The sequence below is a fragment of the Mytilus trossulus genome, chromosome 3 (genome assembly GCF_036588685.1).
Source record: "Mytilus trossulus isolate FHL-02 chromosome 3, PNRI_Mtr1.1.1.hap1, whole genome shotgun sequence".
NCBI classification, from domain to species: domain Eukaryota; kingdom Metazoa; phylum Mollusca; class Bivalvia; order Mytilida; family Mytilidae; genus Mytilus; species Mytilus trossulus.
This window is the reverse complement of record NC_086375.1, coordinates 75,528,389-75,554,763: the sequence shown is the minus strand read 5'-3', so window position 1 is coordinate 75,554,763 and position 26,375 is coordinate 75,528,389. Positions and strand designations below refer to the sequence as shown.

The following is a 26,375-nucleotide window of genomic DNA, read 5'->3' as shown; positions in this document are numbered from 1 at the left end:
AACACCAAGGATTATGCAACAAGACACAAACAAAACTCATGTGTTCTGGAAAGGTGATAAGGCCTTGATAAATAAAGTGTCACAATCTCACTCTGGCCAGTTTAGATACAAATAAGTTCACTTCATAATTATCTGCCTCAAAAAGTATTATTGGATTTTTTTCATATAGGTGTGTTGTGTCCAGATCAGAAAATAAATGTTTGGTTTAGGTTACACAGTCCAGAATCATCTCCACGTTGACTGTTTACGGCTTCAAGTTTATCTACCACAAGTTTCATGCAAAATAAGTTTATTTTAATCCTTTGCAACAACTTCCATGGCAAGTTTAAAACAAGAAAATGATTTATGAACAGCATATGATATTAATCATAAAACTAGAAATGAACATTTATGTTGTCGAAATTAAGACTTTCGTTATGGTTTGATCTAGACATGTGTTACTGTAAAGCTGTGTACCAGAAGGATACATAATTCAAAATGATCAAAGAGTGATTGAGCGCCTTTTGTGCCATCTTGAACTTAGTGTGATGTGTGCAATTTTATTACAGTTGGCCATGCACTGATTTTAAGATTGATGTCTCGCCATGGGGGGGGGGGGGGGGGGCTTTTAAAGCTGACTATGCGGTATAGGCTTTGCTCATTGTTGAAGGCCGTATGGTGACATATAATTGTTAATTTCTGTGTCATTTTGGTCTCTTGGGGAGAGTTGTCTCATTGGCGATCATACCAGATCTTTTTTTTATATTAAGGCATCTTCCTTATTGTCGAGCCTGCAACTTTTGTTGCAGAAAGCTCGACATAGTGATCCAGCGGCGGCGGCGGCGGTGTTAGCTAACTTCTTAAAAGCTTTATATTTTAGAAGGTGGAAGACCTAGATGCTTTATACTTTGTATATAGATGCCTCATGTTACGAAGTTTCCGTCAGTCACATGTCCAATGTCCTTGACCTCATTTTTATGGTTCAGTGACCACTTGAAAAAAAAGTTAAGATTTTTTGTAATGTTGAAATCTCCCTTATTATAAGTATAAGGATTACTATATTTAGTATGTGCGTACCTTGCAAGGTCCTCATGCCCGTCAGACAGTTTTCATTTGACCTCCACCTCATTACATGGCTCAGTGAACAAGGTTAAGTTTTGGTGGTCAAGTCCATATCTCAGATACTATAAGCAATAGGGCTAGTATATTCGGTGTATGGAAGGACTGTAAGGATTACATGTCCAACTGGCAGGTGTCATCTGACCTTGACCTCATTTTCATGGTTCAGTGGTTATAGTTAAGTTTTTGTGTTTTGGTCTGTTTTTCTCATATTTTATGCAATAGGTCTACTATATTTGTTGTATGGAATGATTGTAAGGTGAAAATGTCTAGCGGACCTTGACTTCATGGTTCAGTGGTCAAAGTTAAGTTTTTCAGTTTTGGTCTTTTTATCTGATACTCAATGCCATAGGCCAACTATTTTAAGTGTATGGAAATATTTTATGATCTAGATATTAGTCGCGCAGGTTTTATTTGACCTTGACCTTATTTTCACGGTTCGTTGCTCAGTGTTAAGTTTTTGTGTTTTGGTCTATTTTTCTTTATAAAAACTATAAGTATTAGGTCAACTATATTTGTTTTTATGGAAGCATTGTTAGCTGTACATGTCAGCCTAGCATGGTTCATCTGACCTTGACCTCATTTTCATGGTTCATTGGTCTTTGTTTAGTTATCTTGGTTAATGTCATTTTTATGTACAGTTGTAATAAAGCTTTATACTGAGGACTATCAAAATAATATCAATGATAAGTAAAGAAGGCGAGACATTTCAGTGTACGACTCTAGTTTTAAAGTGTTTTCAGGATTTTTGTTTGGCTTTGTTTCCATTTGCCTCATTTTTGAGGATGTTTTATACACCTTTTCCAAAATATTTTTTTTGTTTTTCGCTGTTAATGATATTCCTTCAGTTTATTAATAACAAAATATGTGAAATAACAAAATATGTAATTTATTGTTCTTTTAAAATTCATTATGACACATTGCATAGACATATCACATAATACAAGTATTTAAAAAAAAATACAACAATGCTACAATATTTGCAAGTTAAAAATGAAAAAAAGGAATGTTTGTCCCTTATTTAATATACATATAATTAATGTTATTAATTCAAAAAATAGTTTTCTTCTAGAATAGATCTAGAAATTAGTTATAATACAAAAATGATATAACTTCCACTCTTTATAACTCTTGATGTTGATGTCAATTATATATCGGTTAGATGATACATGTATGAATGACCACATATAATTAAGTAATTGTTTTTCTCTGTGAATTCTCCAATATTTTGTAAGTTTTTGTTTTTTGAAGATGAAGATGAAGCTAAATTGCTGAACAAAATAAAAATATCCCTGCAAAAGTTTCAGTTAACAACTATGACATTGTAGAGAGATTGTGAATTATAAATTGTTGCTCCTCTAAACTGTGTCTGGTACACCCTCAGCGGTTTCTTCGTATGGTTTAAATGGTTTTGTTATAAGTCCACAGTCTGTAATAACAATGTCAGTTAAAGGCTTTTCCTCCTCTGTTTTTTGAGATTCAATCTTTCTTACTACTTTCATTCCTTCAAGGACTTTTCCAAAAACAACATGTTTACCATCTAACCAAGAGGTCTTCTTAGCTGTGATGAAAAACTGGGATCCATTGGTGTCTTTTCCTGGAAAATTCAATAATCAATTACAAGTTATGTAATAAAGAGTATGTCGTTTTTAAAAAGAACATACTTATTCTAAACTCGAGAATGAGATCCATAAAGTAACAAAGTGGGTGCGAGGAAATGTAGTTTCCATATCAAAATAAAATATGCAGGATAATAAAAGCCATAATTGGTCATTTAACCAGTAAAAGAGAATTTAACCAGTAAAAGAGATATAAGCAAACTTTTACCAAACCATCTAAATAATCATTTCTAATGTATACTAAATCCGCAATTTTGAAATTTGTTCATGTGCTTGTTTCACTCTCGTAAGTGTCCATTGAGTATATTTAGTTCAATGTTCAGGAAACGGTCCAAAATCATCAATTATCATATTTGTAATCATGTTATTAAGGACTCTAAACATTCTACAGTAAGAAACACATTTTCATGATCAGAAACTTTTATCGTATATGTAGTGAAATTGCATCAAATTACATAGAAAACTAAAACTTTGCAACGTTTTAATGAATTTAGAATCCCTAATTCGGTATTGACTATCAGTTGGTGTTAAAAGCTGTTCTGTGGAGAAATGACTTCTCTGTATACTTACTACTGTCTTAAGCTGGTAAAATAATTGAAGAAAAAATCAGCAGTCTTCCCAATTTAACAGAATTCCGAGCCCCATAAACTTAACATGGATTTGTTATTTTTCCTGAAAACTGGACCTATTGTCTTGTAAAATTTGAAATAGAGATATCACACCAAAAAGTATGTGACCTGCAAAATAAATGAATTCAAATTTGAATCATCTACCGGTATGTTAATAAAGCTTTATCAAATGCATATTTCATGGGCGATTAGTTAGCTAAAAATGTGTATTTTCGAACAATATCTGAGCTTAATGGCAACAGTTAAGTATTGTGTATGTATATACTTTATATCACCCATTCCAATTTTCACTAATGTGCTTAAAAATTTTACATACATGTATATTGCAAAGAACTTTTGCTACATAGTAAACTAACATAATGTTGGTAAAACTTATGAAACACAAGATTACAATAGTAATGTTGTAACATTGTTATAGGAATAAAATTCAAGTGAAAATTACAACCACCAAGTTTAAAAGAAAAAGGGATAAGCCTTGAAACATGCAAAACAAAAAGTCAAACAAAGTTTAGACTAAAAATGTTTGATCCCGATTGGGACATACACATACATTCTTTGGATTGCTTCAGTCTGACAGAAAAAAGCTGACATCAAAAGTGAGGGGAAATTTAGTTGTGCGAGATGTACTAAATACACTCCCCGATGTTCCGTCAAACAAATTCTGCCCATTATCCAATTTACCCTAAATTTCCAGTTGCAATGCAATCGAAATTCTCGCCTTTTATCCTGGTTATCAAAACTTTACTTCGGAACCTACCCATTTTTTATATTTGTGATTTTGTTTACATTCTAAACATGAAACATTTGTCACTGGACGTTTTATCAATATCACTCAAAAAAGCACCGATTGGCTTATATTCTCTTTTAAATTTAACTGGATAAATAACTTTGACATGTTGAAATACCGTTGGTCATCGTTTTCCATCTTTTAAGCTTTTATTGGTTTTTTCTATGTTTTAGTGTTTCACCTTGTTGGTTAAACCTTTGACCAGATCTTTATTTTTTCAGACATGATGAATACTTTCTATTGTTTAACAATTCCAGTGCTTTTTGTAACCTTTATTTTTGTACTGGTTGATATTTTAAGTACACATCACTTACCCATAGTGGCCATACTCAACCATCCTGGTCCATAATGATTGACATTGAAGTTCTCATCGGGGAAAAATTCTCCATAAATACTCTTTCCACCGTAACCTGTACCAAGTTCATAGTCACCACCTATAACATATCAAAGAATTCTCTTGTAAAACATTGTTTAAGCAGATATAGTATGTAAATAAAAAGGGATTTTAGAATAATTGAAAAGCATGAAATGTCTGATCAATTCAACTTTTGTTAATTTCTTAGAAATGAAAGCAATAGTAGATAAGAGAAAGGTTGGACAGACACGTAAGGTATTGACAACCCTATCAAATTCGGTATATTTCAAGACGTTTTGGTAATAGATTGTATTGCATAATTATTTGAGCATGATGCTTTTAAGAGCCTTAATTGCTCAATTGTCAAAATACGCCATTTTTATTTTTATTATCTACTTTATCGCAATCAGCTAGAAGATCAGATAAAGCTTATAAATTCTGTTGTTTTCTTTCTTTCTATATAATTTGCAAGAAAATATCACAAAGTGCCCCCCCCCCCCAAAAAAAAAAATAGAATTGGAAGAGACATGACAGAAAAGGAGTCAACTGACGTCTTCGTTCATGTTAATTTATTTGTAAATTAAAGTCATTGTTGAAGGCCGTATGGTGACCAATAGTTGTTAACTTCTATGTCATGTGGTCTGTTGTAGAGTGTAGTTTCATTGACAATCAAACCACATTTTCTTATTTTTATAAAACATAAAAATGGAGCGTTGTCTGCTTAAATATAGGTTTTGTGTTTATTACGAATGCCCAAATTTGTGCATTTCAAATTTTTGTGGGAGCAAAATGCTTTTTATATTATTGCACTTAATTAGAACAATGTAGATGATATTTATTATTTTACCTTGAATCATAAAATCTTCAATGACACGATGAAATTTGCTGCCTTTGTAACCATAACCTTTACTATGTGTTGTCAAGGCAACGAAGTTTTCTACTGTCTTTGGAACGGTATTCCCAAATAATCCCATCACTATTCTTCCTTGAGGTTTGCCATCTATAGAAACATCAAAGAACACCTTCTTTGTTACTGTCAGATTACCAGCCTGAATTGAAAAAAGGAATAGTTATTATAAAGTAAAGATCATACAATACACGAAGATATCTAACCATAAAATGTATCGTATAAAAGAATGCAAGCAGTAACCATGGTTACTGAAAGTAAACTGAAGTAATAAACCTGTAAATAAGAAAGCATGTCGTCATGTAAGACATGGTATTAATAAAATACCAAAAACAAACACTTATACAGAAAACTACTATATTGTATTTGAATATTCTTTTAAGGTAGCACTCCACAGTTAGGTGTGTAGTTTCGCATTTTGGCCCCTGTGGATTTTTCAAATATGAGAGCTAGTGTGCAATAAAATTCATTTTTGGATAGCTGAGTATTAAAATAGCCTTTGTATTGGGTTTATATGAACATCAAGGTTATGTTATGTATGTAATATAGGCTGTTTTCTGTATGACAGTCCGTATTTGCATGTCCATACCATACATTGGTCCGGCAATTATTGCAATGTTTTTTTCCAACTTTTTATCGCACGAACTTTGTGATTGGATTTTACGAAAAAATGAGGCGAAAGACACCCAATTTTTATTTGATCATAAGGAAGATTTAAGAAAACAGTTTCTAAAAAGGTATCACTCAAAGGCATTGAAATTCTAGTTTGATCCAAATTTTGGGGGGATACATGACATGTTCACCCCCCTTTTTTCAATATTCTATGGTAAATAAATGCAGAATGTTGCCATGGATACACATGAAAGGAATTAACTTTCATCCTTTTAACTTTTGAAAATTGAATCTATGGAAGATACTGATTACATACATATGCACATGTACAACACAAACAGTTAGGTTAATGTATTAGAAATCAAGGAATAGGAGATGATAAAACATTTTGCGGCTCATTTTTAACTTTATTTTCTAACTGTGGAGTGCTACCTTATGGCACATCAGAAAGCACAGAAATGCACTTTTTAAGATAAGATTGACCACAAATCTTTAGTCTTTTATGTTCTTGTTTTAGTTCTGAAGGTAAAAAAACTGCTAGGAATGCATTTTATGTTAATTTTATTGTTTACTGTCCTTAGCAACCAAGTATACACATTTTGACACTTAGACATGTTGCGGTCTTAAATTTTTACTCCGTAAGCTTTGCCCTTGTAACCAAAGATTGCGCTTTATATGATAATCTCAGAATGTATCGCTTTATATGTTTGAATGCGAATAAGTCAAATAAACATTTTTAGCAGGATTTTATATTATAATTTGGCATTAATTAAATTTAATGATGCCAGTACTGTTAGAAATTTATACCCTGTTTGAGAGCTTCTAAACCAAGGTTAGGTATGCTATTCACAGCAAAAATTACCTATAAGTGCTTTCAAACACCTAAAATTTGTACAATTTGTCCTCTTATAAGGTAATTTTATAATTTCAAATAAAAAAAAGGGGAAAGTTTTAGAAATTTACCCCAAAAATGAGACAGACTTGGGGTTTTTCACTATGATCCAGCATTTATTTTTAAATCACTTTTTGTCGCGTTTCAACATCAACTGCTAACCTTCATAAAATCTTTATTACTAAACCAATTTTAAAAACTAAGGTACCACTTTCATCGTAACAGCTAGTAGAACACAGAAAATATAAAAAATGTTGGTGCAGAAGGGGAAAAATTTCACCTTAAGGTAGCACTCCACAGTTAGGTGTGTAGTTTCGCATTTTGGCCCCTGTGGATTTTTCAAATATGAGAGCTAGTGTGCAATAAAATTCATTTTTGGATAGCTGAGTATTAAAATAGCCTTTGTATTGGGTTTATATGAACATCAAGGTTATGTTATGTATGTAATATAGGCTGTTTTCTGTATGACAGTCCGTATTTGCATGTCCATACCATACATTGGTCCGGCAATTATTGCAATGTTTTTTTCCAACTTTTTATCGCACGAACTTTGTGATTGGATTTTACGAAAAAATGAGGCGAAAGACACCCAATTTTTATTTGATCATAAGGAAGATTTAAGAAAACAGTTTCTAAAAAGGTATCACTCAAAGGCATTGAAATTCTAGTTTGATCCAAATTTTGGGGGGATACATGACATGTTCACCCCCCTTTTTTCAATATTCTATGGTAAATAAATGCAGAATGTTGCCATGGATACACATGAAAGGAATTAACTTTCATCCTTTTAACTTTTGAAAATTGAATCTATGGAAGATACTGATTACATACATATGCACATGTACAACACAAACAGTTAGGTTAATGTATTAGAAATCAAGGAATAGGAGATGATAAAACATTTTGCGGCTCATTTTTAACTTTATTTTCTAACTGTGGAGTGCTACCTTATGGCACATCAGAAAGCACAGAAATGCACTTTTTAAGATAAGATTGACCACAAATCTTTAGTCTTTTATGTTCTTGTTTTAGTTCTGAAGGTAAAAAAACTGCTAGGAATGCATTTTATGTTAATTTTATTGTTTACTGTCCTTAGCAACCAAGTATACACATTTTGACACTTAGACATGTTGCGGTCTTAAATTTTTACTCCGTAAGCTTTGCCCTTGTAACCAAAGATTGCGCTTTATATGATAATCTCAGAATGTATCGCTTTATATGTTTGAATGCGAATAAGTCAAATAAACATTTTTAGCAGGATTTTATATTATAATTTGGCATTAATTAAATTTAATGATGCCAGTACTGTTAGAAATTTATACCCTGTTTGAGAGCTTCTAAACCAAGGTTAGGTATGCTATTCACAGCAAAAATTACCTATAAGTGCTTTCAAACACCTAAAATTTGTACAATTTGTCCTCTTATAAGGTAATTTTATAATTTCAAATAAAAAAAAGGGGAAAGTTTTAGAAATTTACCCCAAAAATGAGACAGACTTGGGGTTTTTCACTATGATCCAGCATTTATTTTTAAATCACTTTTTGTCGCGTTTCAACATCAACTGCTAACCTTCATAAAATCTTTATTACTAAACCAATTTTAAAAACTAAGGTACCACTTTCATCGTAACAGCTAGTAGAACACAGAAAATATAAAAAATGTTGGTGCAGAAGGGGAAAAATTTCACCTTAAGGTAGCACTCCACAGTTAGGTGTGTAGTTTCGCATTTTGGCCCCTGTGGATTTTTCAAATATGAGAGCTAGTGTGCAATAAAATTCATTTTTGGATAGCTGAGTATTAAAATAGCCTTTGTATTGGGTTTATATGAACATCAAGGTTATGTTATGTATGTAATATAGGCTGTTTTCTGTATGACAGTCCGTATTTGCATGTCCATACCATACATTGGTCCGGCAATTATTGCAATGTTTTTTTCCAACTTTTTATCGCACGAACTTTGTGATTGGATTTTACGAAAAAATGAGGCGAAAGACACCCAATTTTTATTTGATCATAAGGAAGATTTAAGAAAACAGTTTCTAAAAAGGTATCACTCAAAGGCATTGAAATTCTAGTTTGATCCAAATTTTGGGGGGATACATGACATGTTCACCCCCCTTTTTTCAATATTCTATGGTAAATAAATGCAGAATGTTGCCATGGATACACATGAAAGGAATTAACTTTCATCCTTTTAACTTTTGAAAATTGAATCTATGGAAGATACTGATTACATACATATGCACATGTACAACACAAACAGTTAGGTTAATGTATTAGAAATCAAGGAATAGGAGATGATAAAACATTTTGCGGCTCATTTTTAACTTTATTTTCTAACTGTGGAGTGCTACCTTATGGCACATCAGAAAGCACAGAAATGCACTTTTTAAGATAAGATTGACCACAAATCTTTAGTCTTTTATGTTCTTGTTTTAGTTCTGAAGGTAAAAAAACTGCTAGGAATGCATTTTATGTTAATTTTATTGTTTACTGTCCTTAGCAACCAAGTATACACATTTTGACACTTAGACATGTTGCGGTCTTAAATTTTTACTCCGTAAGCTTTGCCCTTGTAACCAAAGATTGCGCTTTATATGATAATCTCAGAATGTATCGCTTTATATGTTTGAATGCGAATAAGTCAAATAAACATTTTTAGCAGGATTTTATATTATAATTTGGCATTAATTAAATTTAATGATGCCAGTACTGTTAGAAATTTATACCCTGTTTGAGAGCTTCTAAACCAAGGTTAGGTATGCTATTCACAGCAAAAATTACCTATAAGTGCTTTCAAACACCTAAAATTTGTACAATTTGTCCTCTTATAAGGTAATTTTATAATTTCAAATAAAAAAAAGGGGAAAGTTTTAGAAATTTACCCCAAAAATGAGACAGACTTGGGGTTTTTCACTATGATCCAGCATTTATTTTTAAATCACTTTTTGTCGCGTTTCAACATCAACTGCTAACCTTCATAAAATCTTTATTACTAAACCAATTTTAAAAACTAAGGTACCACTTTCATCGTAACAGCTAGTAGAACACAGAAAATATAAAAAATGTTGGTGCAGAAGGGGAAAAATTTCACCTTAAGGTAGCACTCCACAGTTAGGTGTGTAGTTTCGCATTTTGGCCCCTGTGGATTTTTCAAATATGAGAGCTAGTGTGCAATAAAATTCATTTTTGGATAGCTGAGTATTAAAATAGCCTTTGTATTGGGTTTATATGAACATCAAGGTTATGTTATGTATGTAATATAGGCTGTTTTCTGTATGACAGTCCGTATTTGCATGTCCATACCATACATTGGTCCGGCAATTATTGCAATGTTTTTTTCCAACTTTTTATCGCACGAACTTTGTGATTGGATTTTACGAAAAAATGAGGCGAAAGACACCCAATTTTTATTTGATCATAAGGAAGATTTAAGAAAACAGTTTCTAAAAAGGTATCACTCAAAGGCATTGAAATTCTAGTTTGATCCAAATTTTGGGGGGATACATGACATGTTCACCCCCCTTTTTTCAATATTCTATGGTAAATAAATGCAGAATGTTGCCATGGATACACATGAAAGGAATTAACTTTCATCCTTTTAACTTTTGAAAATTGAATCTATGGAAGATACTGATTACATACATATGCACATGTACAACACAAACAGTTAGGTTAATGTATTAGAAATCAAGGAATAGGAGATGATAAAACATTTTGCGGCTCATTTTTAACTTTATTTTCTAACTGTGGAGTGCTACCTAAACTAAACATAAGAGAAAAAAATACGAGCGCGGTGACTAAACAAAAGCAGCATTTAATACACTATCTTAAGATTGAGCCAACGGAACAAAACCCTTTAGGAATTGAAAATGATAGGATACAAAAAAACATCCGTTTTATATAAAAAAAAAAAATGGTATGGATGTGACCATGTGAAATACTATTTCAAGGTATAAAAACATACCATGGTAAACATAGTTAATCAAGATATTATTTGTTTAATAGATTTCAGAATTACCTATAAAATGTGTAAATTAAAAAAAATGGATTGTTTACAGAGCATATAATATCAAATTGGACCGTATAAAGGTTTATATCAAATAGAATTCATAACATAAGCTAGAAGTTTTATTACCGGAAAAAATAATAATGTTTCGACTACACCAGATATAGTTGCACCCAGATTCATAGAAAACCATTTCACTGGCTAGACACCTCTCTTACTCAAATTATGAGGTAGTGTAGCATGGTAGTATAAAGGGTAAAAAAAATCATGACTGCAATATTCATCGCCGCTGAACGTGACATGCCTTTATTTGCATTATCATTGGGGGGAAACACTTGAATACAAATATATAAATAGTTATAAACAGAATGATACAATATTACTATATATCATAATATACTCACATGTGAGTAAAAACCCACGTGTCCAATGTATCTACTGTTAATTCCGCAAAACTTTAGTTTAAAAAAGAAAGAAGTGTAAGCAAAGACAGAATTTCTTCGAATACTAACATAGGACGAAAGGAAACATTGGAAGCTCATCTGGCGGAAAAATATTCAGTCAAATAATACACATGTGTTGTTGATCATTTTTTTGTAATTTATATGTTTAAACTAGATCCTTTAGTTTTTGAAATAACACCCAAAACTAGAAAAAAAACATTTTGAGGGAAAATAACTGCAAATGTTTGTCAAACTTTCGAATGAGATAAATCGTGTCAAAAAGGCTGTTTATCTTTTTGTATTTCTATTTTTAAACTATTTCCTGTATAGTTTGCAAATTAACAGCCAAAATTATTTCAGGGGCATTAACTCCAAATCAAGTGGTTGGATCATTTTCCAAATTTCCGGATGAATACACCTTTTCATGCTGGTCACTTTGCAGTTTACAATTTTAACCGAATTCGCATGTTTTTGTTAGACCATGTTGTGCTGAACATTTACTCTGTATTATTCTTGCAACTCACAATGCTAACTAAGTTCTTACAGTTGAAGAGATAATAGCAAACCAGATGCTCCGCAGGGCGCAGCTTTATACGACCGCAGATGTTGAACCCTAAACGGTTGGGGAAAGTATGAACACAACATTCAAGCTGGATTCAGCTCAAAATTTGGATTGTGATTAAATAGTTTACACAGCATAGGTTTCTGACACAGAATGAATGTGGTCTAATGAAAAATTGCCTTTGAGCAATTCACTATGCTGTTGAATATTAATCCTCTCAAAATGTGTTTGAAGAGATTTTCTTTTTAGTTATAAAATCTGAAATGAGAAAAATTGACCCCCCCAAAAAAAAAATATAATTTTGTTTTCACATCCCCCTTTCCCTTATTCCAAAACTGATCTCAATTCAAATTTCTAAAGTAGTTTGCAACAATCACTGCTCATTTAAATACATCATAAAATATTAAAATGTAAAAAAAAAAATGTGCTTGTTATCACTAAATGGTAAAGATTGTTTTAATTTATCAGTTGGTAGTAAAAGTGAAAATTCAATGTATATTATATAAAACAATCATTTAAGTTGATTCAACTACTATTCTGGACAAAGAAAGATAACTCAAATTTTCAAAGAATATTGAAAATATCTTGCTATTGCACAAATATCTATTCTGGACAAAGAAAGATAACTCCAATTGAAAATTGATTGCAATACTGTCAATTGAAGATTTCTTGCTATTGAACTATTCTGTGCAATTGAAAATTTCTTGCTATTGCACAATACTGTACAATTGAAGATTTCATGCTATTGCTGAATACTGTGCAATTGAAAATTTCTTGCTATTGCACAATACTTAATATAATAATTTTGAATCCTGATTTGGACCAACTTGAAAACTGGGTCCATAATCAAAAATCTAAGTATATGTTTAGATACAGCATATCAAAGAAGCTCAAGAATTCAATTTTTGTTAAAATCAAACTAAGTTTAATTTTTGACCTTTTGGACCTTAATGTAGACCAATTTGAAAATGGGACCAAAAATTAAAAATCTACATACACAGTTGGATTCGGCATATCAAAGAACCCCAATTATTCAATTTTTGATAAAATCAAACAAAGTTTAGTTTTGGACCTTTTGGGACCCTTATTCCCAAACTGTTTGGACCAAAACTCCCAAAATCAATCTTGACCTTCCTTTTATGGTCATAAACCTTGTATTTAAATTTCATAGATTTCTATTTACTTATACTAAAGTTATTGTGCAAAAACCAAGAATAATGCTTATTTGGGCCCTTTTTGACAATAACTGCTCATTTACATACATCATACAATATTAAAATGTAATAAAAAGAACATGTTATCACTGAATGGTAAAGGTTGTTTTAATTCATCAGTTGGTACTAAAAATGATAATACATTGTATATTGTATAAAACAATGATTAAAGTTGATTCAACTACTATTCTATACAAAGAAATATAACTCCAATTGATTTCTATTTACTTAAACTAAAGTCATTGAACCAAGAATAATGCTTATTTAGGCCCTTTTTTAACCCCTAATTCCTAAACTGTTAGAACCAAAACTCCGAAAATCAATTCCAACCTTCCTATTGAGGTCATAAACCTTGATTCAAAATTTCATAGATTTCTATTTACTTAAACTTAAGTTATTGTGCGAAAACCAAGAAAATGCTTATTTGGGCCCTTATTGGCCCCTTATTCCTAATATGTTGGGATCAAAACTTCCAAAATCAATCCTTCCTTTTGTGGTCATAAACCTTGTGTTAAAATTTCATAAATTTCTATTCACTTTTACTTAAGTAAGAGTGCGAAAACTAAAAGTATTCGGACGACAACGACGACGCCGACGACGACGCCAACGTGATAGCAATATACGACGAAAAATTAAAATGTTTGCGGTGGTATAAAAAAACTATTAAATTGTTTAAAAAAATGCCAGGCCAATAACTCAATACAAGTGAATTACTTCAGATTACAAGTTGTAAAATCTGACCATTTTTTTAATTAATATTTTAACATAGCTCATGAATAGTTTATGAAATGATTGGCAAAACATGCCACAAATAATGTTCAAAAACAATTAAGACAAATAGCGCTTAAATTTTCAGGGTAGAAATAGCGTTTTTTAGAAAGAGCGGCCATGTTGGTTGATTAAAACTTGATGAAAATCACAAACTAATTAATCAGCTGACACCATATGAGTTAAGCAGTATAATTTGGTTTTAATCCATTAAACCTGTTTAGGGGAGAATACTTTTTTAAGATTAATTTTCCGGATGACGTTAATATATATTATTTTATTTCGTGAAAAAAATCTGTGGTACTTGATGTCTTTTCAAACAAAGTCGACCGTAACATTTGGCAACCAAAGCATTTATTGTAAGAAACTCGTTTCATAACTTTACGAGTCATCAGAAGCCACTTCACGTGCACGAAGACAGTCTTTTAGTTTCGGAATAGTCCCAAAACTCCTTTCTAAAATATAGGAACTGGGATTAATAAATAAATGTATTAGTCCAAGATAAGAGATATATCAGATTGTAACAATCTGAGTTAATCCATTAAACAAGTTACGTCTGCTGATGATGCTGATAGAGATAAGAAAATCCGTTTGTGTTTAGACATGTCTAGTAGCAATAATTAAAGAGTCACTCATTCATGAAACCGGTAGTTTATTAACGTTGACAGGAGCAAACAATTGCGTAAGTCAAAGAGATATCTACGTAGGGAGGTTTTACTTTATAACCCAAAGACACATGAAAAGCCACAACCATCTAACCACGGTCATCTTTCCTTGATGGAGTTGCAGCTTTATATCAAATTAAAAAGAATCATCATATCAGTTGTGATAAAGAACTCTGACACATGAACTATTTGGAAACATATATGAGACATAAACATATACAAGCTTTTCAAAAAAGCTTGTATGACTTTAGATTTACATATTATGATATCATATATTTTTTATAGAAACCAAGTCCCTACAAGGGTTGTATACCAATAACAACTGCTAGTATACTTAAATGCATACACAATATAAGCAAAGAGGTTTTATATATAAGCAACAAACTATATATAGTAATTTTTTAATATAATCTGATAGATATTGCAATTGATATAAACAAAAGGCAGAATAAGTACACCGAATGACAAAAAGGTTATAAAAACGCAGGTAATTTATAAAAAGACATGCCTTTCCAAGGTATCTATAATATATCACCTAAAAAAGAAATTGTGAGCATAAAAAGTATTTACTTTTTTTTATGCATGCACAAACATGTCACTGTTTTACAAAAGCAGTAGCTTTGAGTATGCAGGCTGTTTAGAGAATCTAATAGTTTTGCAAAATAGCACTTTTTTAAAAACTAATTCAGTTTTGAAATATAATGCTTTTTGAATAATAATAGCTTTTCAAAAAAAGCTTCGACTCAGCTTACTCATGTAAGCCATTATGAAACGGATATCCGCGGATGACGTAAGGGAACGTAATTTTTTAATCGTGTAAAATTGGCCAAAATGTTGTTATTTGCAACGCATTGCACATTTTTTTTTTTTTTATCTATGACGAGGATTTTTTTTTAATTTCACAAATAAACATATAATCCTTAACATATATATGCCAGTAAGTGTATTTTTTATAAATGTTTTCAACATTATGAACATGTTTTATTAATATGTGTCAATATACATTATGTTTTTTTTGTCTTATCTCCTTAACATTCTACATCAACAAGTAGTTCTTTCTTTTACGGTTGTACTTATGCACTTATCTGATTGTTTATTGTCACAATTCCATGTTGGCTTTGTGGGTTTATTTTTGAAATATTGTTCATACACACTTGGTGTATAAAAAAGTACTGAACAAACCTTATCTTTAATACGTAGACATGTTAATTTCATACAAATTCATTAATGATTATTTATCAATAAAGGATAATACTAATGTAATAGTGTAATAGTACCAGATTAAATTTCACGAACTCTCTCCAGCTGTCTTGGTCAGATCAGCTGTTGTACAAGGATTTATCATAATGAGATTTCTCCACAGTAGGAGGTTCATGGAGGCGTACAATCGGGGGAACGTGAATTAAAAAAAAGTACAGAAAAAATATATAGTTTATACAGAGACATATATACGTCTCTGGTTTATATCATCAGATAATGGTTCTTGTATACACTTCCGGTAAAACATGCTTAATGTCGAGAGATAGCATTTACAATTATTCACGGAACTCCAAAACATAAACACAGAGAGAGAAAGAGAGACTCCAGAGAAATGGACGTAAAATAGAAACAAAACAAATAAGAACGGGCATTGCACCCTATTGAAAAGAGGGATAATTTATATATGACAGAAATTTGTTGAAAAAGGTTGCTTATAAGGAGCAAATCAATGATAGCTTAATTTGAATCTTTGTCACTTATATAGCCCTTCAATCTGACTGTCATATTCGTAGTTTTAAACAAACAATCAAAGTTATCCCGTGTAGGCATAGTATTAACATATATTCATGAACGTATGCAAAATGAATGTAGCTTTTACAGACTTTGATAACTTACAGAAAGTTATCCCATCGAAGTTATACTAATTAGAAGTTATGCTAAAACTTTCACCTTAAAGCATTGTTTAAAATAAATAATGTTAAAATTCTTACCAGTGAAAGAGCTATAAAACTGAAGAAAAGAAGAGATCGGTTCCAACTGAAAGTCGCCATGTCTTGATGCTGATGTGAAAAGAATGCCACGTTTACAGTCTAAACAGTTGAGTAACATAATCCGCCGTGCAATCGGCGCATGAGTAGACTAGTAAACTTTCATTTTGCCACATGACTGCACGTGTAAACCTGCGTTGGCATAAACAAAAATTGCTTGTATTATAGATATACATGCATCACAAGTCAAAACTCACTTTATCAAATATTGCATTTGAATTCTAGATGCGCATCATAAATCATGAAACATATGTAGAAACATTTCTACTTCTAAAACATGTTTAGTTACCCCTGTTTAGGCCCCAGCTTCCCAATACTTATGACAAAAATCATCTTACAAACCACTGAACTTTGTTGGAATTTATAAATTCCCTTACATATATTATAAATACTGTTAAATAATTGCGACAGTCATTCATATCCGGTGTATTGGGATGATTATGTATATTGCCACTTATAACGCGTACAAGTTGGTATGTGAGTGGTTCTAAAAAATGTATTATATAACAAATACTTATTGTATTCTTGAATGTAATCGTTTAACCTCCAATCAGGTATTGTTAAGAACATGATATTGAACTTCTCTTGTCAGTGAAATATCAATTTAGGAACAATTCACCGACATTTACAATGATTTAGTTCCATTGGGATTTTCTTTGGAGATAACAATGGGTTGTTTCTTTAAAATTGCAGTTGAAATGTTTTGTGAATCTTTTCACAAAAGTTTTACCATTAACAATTAGTACGGATCTTGGGCATCATGTTTTAAATGGAATATTATATATGACCGTAGTACTAAATTACTAAAAAATGGTCAACGAGATACCTTCAACAATGGACGCTTTCCAAAATTGTAGACTAGAATAAAGTTATTGACAAAATACTCATTCTTTAACTTACATATGCTGATACAGTTTTTATTCCCTGGCTGTCTTATTTAGTTTTGCTCATAACACTAAAAAAAACGATAAAGAAACTCATTTAAGGGCATTCATTCCAATAAGTCAATTTCGGCAAAATTTTACTTATAGTTGTATATCTAGTCTTGGTCATTATTCTTGGTTTTTAAAGTTCCTATCAATCTATTTATAATATAAAAAAAGCTACAGCAGCAATCATTGAAATACACTTTTATTTAAATATCAATTGATTTGTGTAAAGTTTAACCATGGAAGTAATATTTAGATATTACTTCCATGGTTTAACGCTCTATATTAACTTTGATAAAACAGTCCGTTTCAATCATTCGTGGCTTGCAATTTTACCCCGGTGTTCTAAGCTTTATTTCTTCTTGGGAGCGAAAAACCCTTTTTTTACTTTTGGGTCAATGGTTAAGGTTACAACAACAACAATAAATAGTTATTCACTGATTTTTAATATATATTAATTGTGTAATTCTTACTTTCTTGATAAAAAGAAGTTCGTTTTAGAATACGACATTAATTTTGAAAAAAAAATCTTTTGTTTTTTTATTTTAACATTCAAGAAAGACTAGCGACAAATTCTTCATTGCATATTGTTTTATCTCTGTATAATTTAGTTAAAGATTATCTCTTCCCCGTAATTGAAACGTTTTGTAAAGGTATTTGTAATTGCAGTTACCATGAAAGTATAACTTAAGTGGCCCCCTGCTGGTTTTCGCTCTTATCTGTGGCCGCAGAGCATAAACCCGCGGGTGGCAAGCTTAGTACATGACGCAATCCATTCTTTAAACGATTTTTGTAGGACATTTCATGCTGTTTACAGAAGATGCCGTCGCTCAGCATGTTACTTATATAAAAGATTGGAAATAGACATTACACATAGTTGTCAATATATACACACCATCTCAATCATGGTTATCCACAGGGGTTAATAAACCCATGCCAGAAAATGTAGTCATATAAAACTGTCACCATAACAGGATAAATTAATCGGTTATGCCCATCATCGAATTAAGATAGCAATAAAGAAACAAGAGGCTCTCAAGAGCCTGAATCGCTCACCTTAATTTTTTGGTTAAATCTCTCATCAATGATTATTTTGGCTTTTCAATTTATTTACATGTTCTTTGAATTATCACATTTTCTTCAAAAAAAAAAATCATTTTCTCTTATGTTCTATTTTAGCCATAGAAGCTATGTTTCTTGACATACAAGGAAATAAAATATAAAATTTATACTAGATACTCTGAAACTCATTTAGCCTAAGTTTGGCTGAAATCGATACGGCAGTTTCAAAGGAGAAGATTTTTTGAAGTAAGTCAACATGATGAACAAATTGTGAAAAAAGTCTTTAAAGGGCAATAACTCCTTAAGGGGTCAATTGACTTATTTGTAGATCTTACTTTGCTTAACATTTTTGCTATTAACAGTTTATCTGTATCTATAATATATATCTTTATTGCAAAAAAACACCCATGAGGGTTAAGCAATACAATGAAATAATAATGTTATACTATACAATGCAATACAATGAAATACAATGAAATACAAAATAATACAATACAATATATGGAATAATAGAACATTAGAGTTCAATTATAAATGTATGTAAAAAACACCATCATAACCTTGCCTGACACGGGTCTGACTCCCTCAGTTCTAAAGACTGTTTAATGAAGACTCCAATATGACAAACAAGTTCAGGAATGGGGTTTAGAATGTGTTTAAGTTTATTGAATGCATCAAGATGCTGAAATAATGGTACATAGTCTTTTAGATAAGCAAAAAGATTAGAACGCAAAGATATGTTAATATAATAATATTCATGATAATAACCAAAAACTGCAAAATTTCTTTAAAATCATCAATTCAGGGGCATTATACCTGAAAAACCAGTTACCCAATTCGGCTGAAAATTTCAGGACAGGTAGACCTTGACCTAATAAATACTTAAACTTCTTGTCTTATATGCTCTAAATGCTGGATTTTTTTAGATATAAGCCAAAAACTGCATTTTACCCTGTGTTCTATTAATTAGCCATGACGGCCATGTTTTTTGACGAAATAGAAAATAAAACACTAACTTTATTTTATACACCCTACTGATCATTCAGTTGAAGTTTGGTTGAATTTGGTTGTTTTAGAGGAGAAGATTTTTTAAAGTTAGCAAATATGATGAACAAATTGTGAAAAATTGTGAAAAATTGTCATTAAAGGAAAATAACCCCTTAAGGGTTCAATTGACAATTTTGGTCATATTAACTTATTTGTAGATCTTACTTTGCTGATCATTTTTGCTGCTTACAATTTATCTATAATAATATTTAAGATAATGACCAAAAACTGCAAAAAATCCTTAAAATTACCAATTAAGTGGCAGCAACCCAACAATGGGTTGTGTCATTCATCTGAAAATTTCAGGGCTGATAGATCTTAACCTAATGAACACTAAAACCCCCATGACAGATTTGCTCTAAATGCTTTCGTTTTTGAGATATAAGCCAAAAACTGCATTTGACCCCTATGGTCTATTTTTAGCAATGGCGACCATGTTTGTTGATAGATCAAAACTTCGGATACAATTTATAAACTAGATACCCTAAGGAACATTCAGTTAGAGTTTGGAAGTATTTGGCCTAGTAGTTTCAGAGGAAAAGATTTTTGAAATAGTTTACGACGACAGACGACAACGGACGCCAAGTGATGGCATAAGCTCACTTGGCCCTTCAGGCCAGGTGAGCTAAAAAGTAGCGTTTTTGACTGGTGCACCAAAAAATTACATAACAAGTAAACTTATCACTGAAAATATTGCTAGTAAATGACAAGTATTTCAGGAGTTGATCAAATCAAATCACTAGTAATCTGGGTTATAGAATATGTCTGGTTTAAATAATAAAAAAATCTAAAGGTTAAAACTTTCACTTGGAGCTGCTATAAATCAAATGTGAACTCATTCTGTTTAGTAGTTTCTAAGAAGGTGTGATGGAAATATCTGTTTAACAGACAGACAGAAAAAGTGATTGCAATATGTCACCACTATTAGAGTTTGGTGAAATTTCTGTGTGCAAGGGAACAGCAATCAACTCTCAAAAGGGAGTATTGAATTCTTTCAAAAAAAGTTATCCTCTCCACATGTTAGTGTAGCTCTATAATGAGGAACATTGTCAGTGGTTGACCTTTGTTTATTCTGGTTATGTCCTTTAGGAACTTAGGTACACATAGGTGATTTTTTCATAGTATTGCAAAGGTAGCAATGAATTCTCCAACAACTTGTTTACACAAAGGAGGATTTAGGCTTAAGATATTATATAGACACTGTATATTGACTGATGTCTTTGGGTTGCTGTCTTATTGAGATATTCACATCTAGTTTTCATGTTAGACCATATAAACAACAAATAATCAACAAATAAGAACATGTAAAGTTTATTCATAAAATGCCATTTTTTTTTGTACAATACATTGCATAGTTGTAAAAATGGTGTAAAAATCATCATGTTTCGAAATTTATGTACTGATATTTTAAATAAAAAATACGAAAATAACACTATCACTAATTTAAAAAAGAACTATTAATAAGTGGTAATTAAATTTCTACAAAATCAAGACTATATTTTTATCTATTCTAAATCATACTTTTACAACAAAACAAAATTACTTGCACAATAGAGTAAAACATGTAAAAAAATATATGACATACACCATGTAAAATATGTCATATGGACTAGTAGGTTTATAGTATAAAAACTTTTTTTAACATGAAATTATAAATACAAAACAAACGTGAACACAATAAATATAAAGGCACTAATCATTTCAACCTTATACCAAAAACACTCTGTGATAAATTTCAATGATCAAAGCACTGTAAGTGCTATAGGCAGTTAACCAAAAACACTCTGTGATAAATTACATTGATAAAAGGACTTTGTCCATAAAGTTTATACTTTCAGCCAGTAAAGAAGTAGAGATATCTGCTAAAGGGAATTATGTAATTGTGATGACTACCATTGCTTTTTTTAAAAAGTGTACAAAAAAGGTTATTCTAAATAAACTTCACAGAGTTAAAAACAATTATGTTTTGTCATTCATTTTCTATAAATTTTGTAAATAGATCTGCTCATAAACATTTCAATAAAATCAATGCAAATCAGTTTTTATAAAAGTCTTCTTAATATTGATTTTCAATTAATGAACTTAACTATCCCAACCAAAAATGCAAGAAACTATTTCAAATGCTTCAACAACAAAAATTCAAGAACATCTGACCACCTGCTCCAACTGATCAACATATCATTACATTTATTTTAGTTCTCAGTTTATCTACAATTTTATTCACCTGAGTTTGGACAGTTTTGAGACAAGGCAGCACATTCTGAAGGATATAATTAAAGCATAAACTAAAAACATCAGTACTTAGTATTGGTGGGAAAAATGTTTATTCAGAGATTCTTCCATCAAGCTCCATATTTTCTTTTACCAAATCATTTATTGACCACCTCTCTGTTCTAAATAAGGTATTATTATTAAACTATGAAACACACAAAAAATAATTTTACTACTTGTCAAAAGCACATTTATAGGAACTGCCGAATTAAAGCTCTAGATTAAATAAAAAACAATCACATAAAATGTCTTGTTTCCAATGACTATTGCCTAACAATTTAAACCTAACTTTCTTAAATATTTACATAAATAAATATATTTATACTGGCAGCGGCTTTAAGGTAAGAAACATATTTTTTCTTTGAATTTTTGGAGTCCGATATGTGTTCAGAAAATTTTTACAACAAATAATTGAAAAAACAAATCTAAGTGTTCTTTTATTCTTATATCAAATATTAAACAAACTAGTTAAACAGTTATACATTAGAAACAAAATATTTTGACATGTTCTTATTATGCAATGAATTTAAACTGCATGAAAAACAAAATTCAATAGAAGGCAATAAGATCCCTAACCAGTGACCCCAGTAGGTGTTTCATCATATGGAGTAAATGCAGGTTCAAGGCCACAGTCTGTTATAGTTACAGGTTCAATTGGCGCGTCACCAGAATTAGTTGCTACATTTTCTATCTGCCTAACAACATCCATTCCTTGTAATACTTTGCCAAACACAACATGAGCACCATCTAACCAAGTCGTTTCTACAGTAGTCAGGAAAAACTGTGATCCATTGGTATCAGGACCTGCATAAAAAAAGAAGAAAAAAAGATCTTAGCATTTTTTAAAAAGAATATGGTTTGCACAAGTCTCATATCTTTTCCTTTTTGTTTTTAGTATCAGCACAACTTACCATGTACGATAAGGTCAATGACAAATACCTAGGCTTGATGTAGTTACAGAGATGGTAATTTATACAATACAACATATTTTGCATGTGAGATATATACATAAATAAATGTAGTTTAACCAGGAGGACAGACTTTCACTGATATATAGTTTATAAATCTGCACAATTTTTCTAGTAAGACAATATTGACTGTAGTGAATACATTTTTATATTGATCTTTTTTGAAAAGGACAAGACATTACATAATGGAATTCATCCCCCATGTCAGACTTTTCACACTTGAAGTTAAACAACAATCAATAATTCATTTTTCATATAAAAATTTGCCAGGCTAATTTCTGACAGTAAAACCCATTAAAAACAGTAAAAAACTATTAAAACCCAATTAGAATAATACGTGCTTAAAATAAAGATGAATTACTACACTTTATCAAACTCATGTAGAAATCGGGTTGTTGTCTCTTTGACACATTCCCCATTTCCATTCTCAATTTTATCATCAATACCTGAATTAGCCATGCTCAACCATCCAGCCCCATAGTGCTTCAGTTTGAAGTTCTCATCAGGAAACTTTTTTCCATATATACTTTTCCCACCATAACCATTGCCTGTCTCAAAATCTCCACCTATTAAACATGTTAAAATAAAGTTATTGTTATTTAAGTACAGTTTTTAAAAATAAAGTTATCAACTTTGTTATAAGGAACAATTTTTTAACATAAATAAGGCTGTTAGTTTTCTCGTTTGAATTGTTTTACATTGTCTTATAGGGGCCTTTTATAGCTGACTATGCCGTATGGGCTTTGCTCATTGTTGAAGGCTGTACGGTGACCTATAGTTGTTAATGTCTGTGTCATTTTGGTCTTTTGTGGATAGTTGTCTCATTGGCAATCATACCACATCTTCTTTTTTATAACAACAAGAGACCATATATGTATTGATCCTGTATGAACAAAACAGGCATACTATTAACAGATAGAAGAAGATGTGGTATGACTATGAGTGCCAATGAGAAAACTCTCCATCTAAGCAGGATGTCAAGCAGGCATAATCCACTTGGTTTCTGTTCATCAACATAAACAGATGTCTGTAAATAGCAGGAATAGTGAAAGAAGTGATCTGTGAAAGTGAAAAAAGGGTAAAGACAGGCCTTCAGTATCTGTATATTTCATATGACTCATATCAAAACAAAAATGTGAATGTTGACTTTTCTCTCCAGAAGAAAAGGCAAGTTAATTTATCTCATGTTTGAACCAATGCTATTTTGAAAACATGCATACACACACATGTATTTGTATGAAAATTAAGTGTTTCAATAGGCTTATTAATTCTTACCCTAACCAGAATCTAAATACTTAGATATATAGCCATTTTTTACTTGAGATTACCGACACAGAATATTAAAAATTGATTTACCTTGTATCATAAAATTTGGAATGACACGATGAAATTTGCTGCCTTTGTATCCAAATCCTTTGCTATGGGTTGATAATCCAACAAAGTTTTCTACTGTCTTGGGTACAGCTTCACCAAATAAACCAATGACTATCTTCCCTACTGGTTTAGTTCCAATAGAGATGTCAAAAAATACTTTCTTAGTAACTGTAAGGTCTCCAGCCTGGAAATCAATACACAGTGAAATATGATTATATATAAAAGAAAACCAGGTGCAACTAAAGCAAATAAACCACAGCAATGTATTTAAATATCACTTTTGTAGAAAGCAAACATGCATGGGCCACAAGTAAATTAAATGTTTTTTTACTTAATTGCATTAACATGATTAAGTAACCATTTACATGTTCTTATATAGGTTCCTAAATGTTGGTTAAGGTAAATAACTCAAACCTACCCATTATTTCATTTACTCACCAGTTAAATTTCCACCCTGATATTGATTTAACTCAAACAAAAATGATGCCATAACATTTTATAACCTCTATGTCTGTACCAAGTCAGGAATATGACAGTTGTTATCCATTTATTTGATGTGTTTGAGCTTTTGATTTTGTCAAAAAGGATTTTTTGTTTTGAATTTTCCTAGGAGTTCTGTATTTTTGTGATTTAACTTTTTACCTGTGATTGTTATTTTGCAATTTATTTGTATGGTGAGCATGGATAGTTGCACTCAATGAATAATTAACAGAATATTCTAAAAATTCCTTAATCAATACAATATAATATGCCGCATTTTTGCGCCTGTCCCAGGTCAGGAGCCTCTGTTAGTCTTGTATAATTTTAATTTTAGTTTCTTGTGTACAATTTGGAAATTAGTATGGCGTTCATAATCACTAAACTAGTATATATTTGTTTAGGGGCCAGCTGAAGGACGCCTCCGGGTGCAGGAATTTCTCGCTACATTGAAGACTTGTGGGTGACCTTCTGCTGTTGTGTTTTTTCATTTGGTCGGGTTGTTGTCTCTTTGACACATCCCCCATTTCGATTCTCAATTTTATTTATTTCAAAACACTCAGTCACATTCACATGTGGAAAAAGAGATAAACATATACATGTATACAGAAAACAAACATGGTTTTTAAAGAAATAAAACAACTTAAAAATGGAATAATTTATTAATTTCTATACTTTGTAATACTTTGATTAACTTTGAAACAAATACTGAAGCATTTTTGAATATCTTTATATTACCGAATGACAGTTATCTTTTCATATTTTTTTAAGAGGGTGGTAAAGGGTTATTTGCGTGCAACATGTTATGCCATTTTTATTAACATGCATCACATGATAAAGATTCATAATTCATTGTTTTTCATGAAATCGGTAAAAAGGTCAACATGCATGACATATTTAAATTGTTCATTCATTGTGCAATTTATTTCACATTCTTCCAAGCAAATACCCCCGTTTACGACCCTCTTTCAATAAAGTTTTTGGTTGCATTCTCAGAATGATTAAAATATGTAGTAAGAATTTATTAAAAGACAGTGGCATGGATCCTCAGACTACTTTAACACAGCAGTACTTAGTCTCTGCAACACAGCCAAGATGGGATTATTATTTTTCTCTCAAACATGTCAAAAGCTACTTATTTCAGTATCAATTAAATCAAATGCTTTCTATATAAAAGTCAATATTTTTCTAGTACAATATAAATCAAGTCAAAAGCTAATGCACATACACAAGTCAACACATTTTTCATGCCCAATTTGGCAAAGCTGGGCTAATTCAAATAAGGTGAACACATACAAATTAAATATATGCATGCCCGAATGAGCCCTAAGCTAAAAGTTATAAGTAACATATAATGAAAGGCGTTTCGTTCTGCCTTTTTCGGTTTCTGGTAAAAGTTATCTATGCTTGATTTTATTTTTGTGCAACTTAAAGGATTTTTTAATGAGGTATTATATTATAAACCCTCTACATCATTCCTGACCGACAGAATTAAGTGACTTTATAAAAAGAAATATACCTGAGAAAAGGATAAGAAGCTGATTAGAAGAACAAACGACTGCCACCACAAAGATGACATTCTGAACAGAGTGACAGGTGCAACGTGGATATTGACTGGTTTCCAAGTAGGGTTGGTACCAGCTGCAACTGATACTAAGCT

At 31.3% G+C, this 26,375-nt stretch overlaps 2 protein-coding genes across 2 annotated transcripts; both read right to left on the bottom strand.

The window, feature by feature from the left end:
- Positions 1-1,966: 1,966 nt before the first annotated feature.
- Positions 1,967-16,763, bottom strand: LOC134712429 (peptidyl-prolyl cis-trans isomerase B-like). Its single transcript, XM_063573963.1, has 4 exons — positions 16,531-16,763; positions 5,336-5,537; positions 4,448-4,567; positions 1,967-2,695 (listed from the first exon to the last, which is right to left on the bottom strand). The coding sequence occupies exons 1-4, from the start codon at positions 16,588-16,590 to the stop codon at positions 2,457-2,459; spliced, it is 621 nt and encodes a 206-aa protein (XP_063430033.1). The 5' UTR covers positions 16,591-16,763; the 3' UTR covers positions 1,967-2,456.
- Positions 16,764-22,316: 5,553 nt separating this feature from the next.
- Positions 22,317-26,375, bottom strand: LOC134712428 (peptidyl-prolyl cis-trans isomerase B-like). The gene is made up of 4 exons (XM_063573962.1): positions 26,235-26,375; positions 24,221-24,422; positions 23,311-23,430; positions 22,317-22,700 (listed from the first exon to the last, which is right to left on the bottom strand). The coding sequence occupies exons 1-4, from the start codon at positions 26,292-26,294 to the stop codon at positions 22,468-22,470; spliced, it is 615 nt and encodes a 204-aa protein (XP_063430032.1). The 5' UTR covers positions 26,295-26,375; the 3' UTR covers positions 22,317-22,467.

Excerpts from the sequence above, each read along its gene's own strand:
- LOC134712429 (XM_063573963.1), bottom strand. The coding sequence starts at position 16,590 with ATGGCGACTTTCAGTTGGAACCGATCTCTTCTTTTCTTCAGTTTTATA. Across the intron at positions 4,568-5,335 it reads TGAAGATTTTATGATTCAAG|GTGGTGACTATGAACTTGGT; the intron begins GTAAAATAATAA and ends GATATGTTATAG. Across the intron at positions 2,696-4,447 it reads GTTGAGTATGGCCACTATGG|GAAAAGACACCAATGGATCC; the intron begins GTAAGTGATGTG and ends TGAATTTTCCAG.
- LOC134712428 (XM_063573962.1), bottom strand. The coding sequence starts at position 26,294 with ATGTCATCTTTGTGGTGGCAGTCGTTTGTTCTTCTAATCAGCTTCTTA. Across the intron at positions 24,423-26,234 it reads GCTTCTTATCCTTTTCTCAG|GCTGGAGACCTTACAGTTAC; the intron begins GTATATTTCTTT and ends ATTGATTTCCAG. Across the intron at positions 23,431-24,220 it reads TCCAAATTTTATGATACAAG|GTGGAGATTTTGAGACAGGC; the intron begins GTAAATCAATTT and ends CATGTTTAATAG.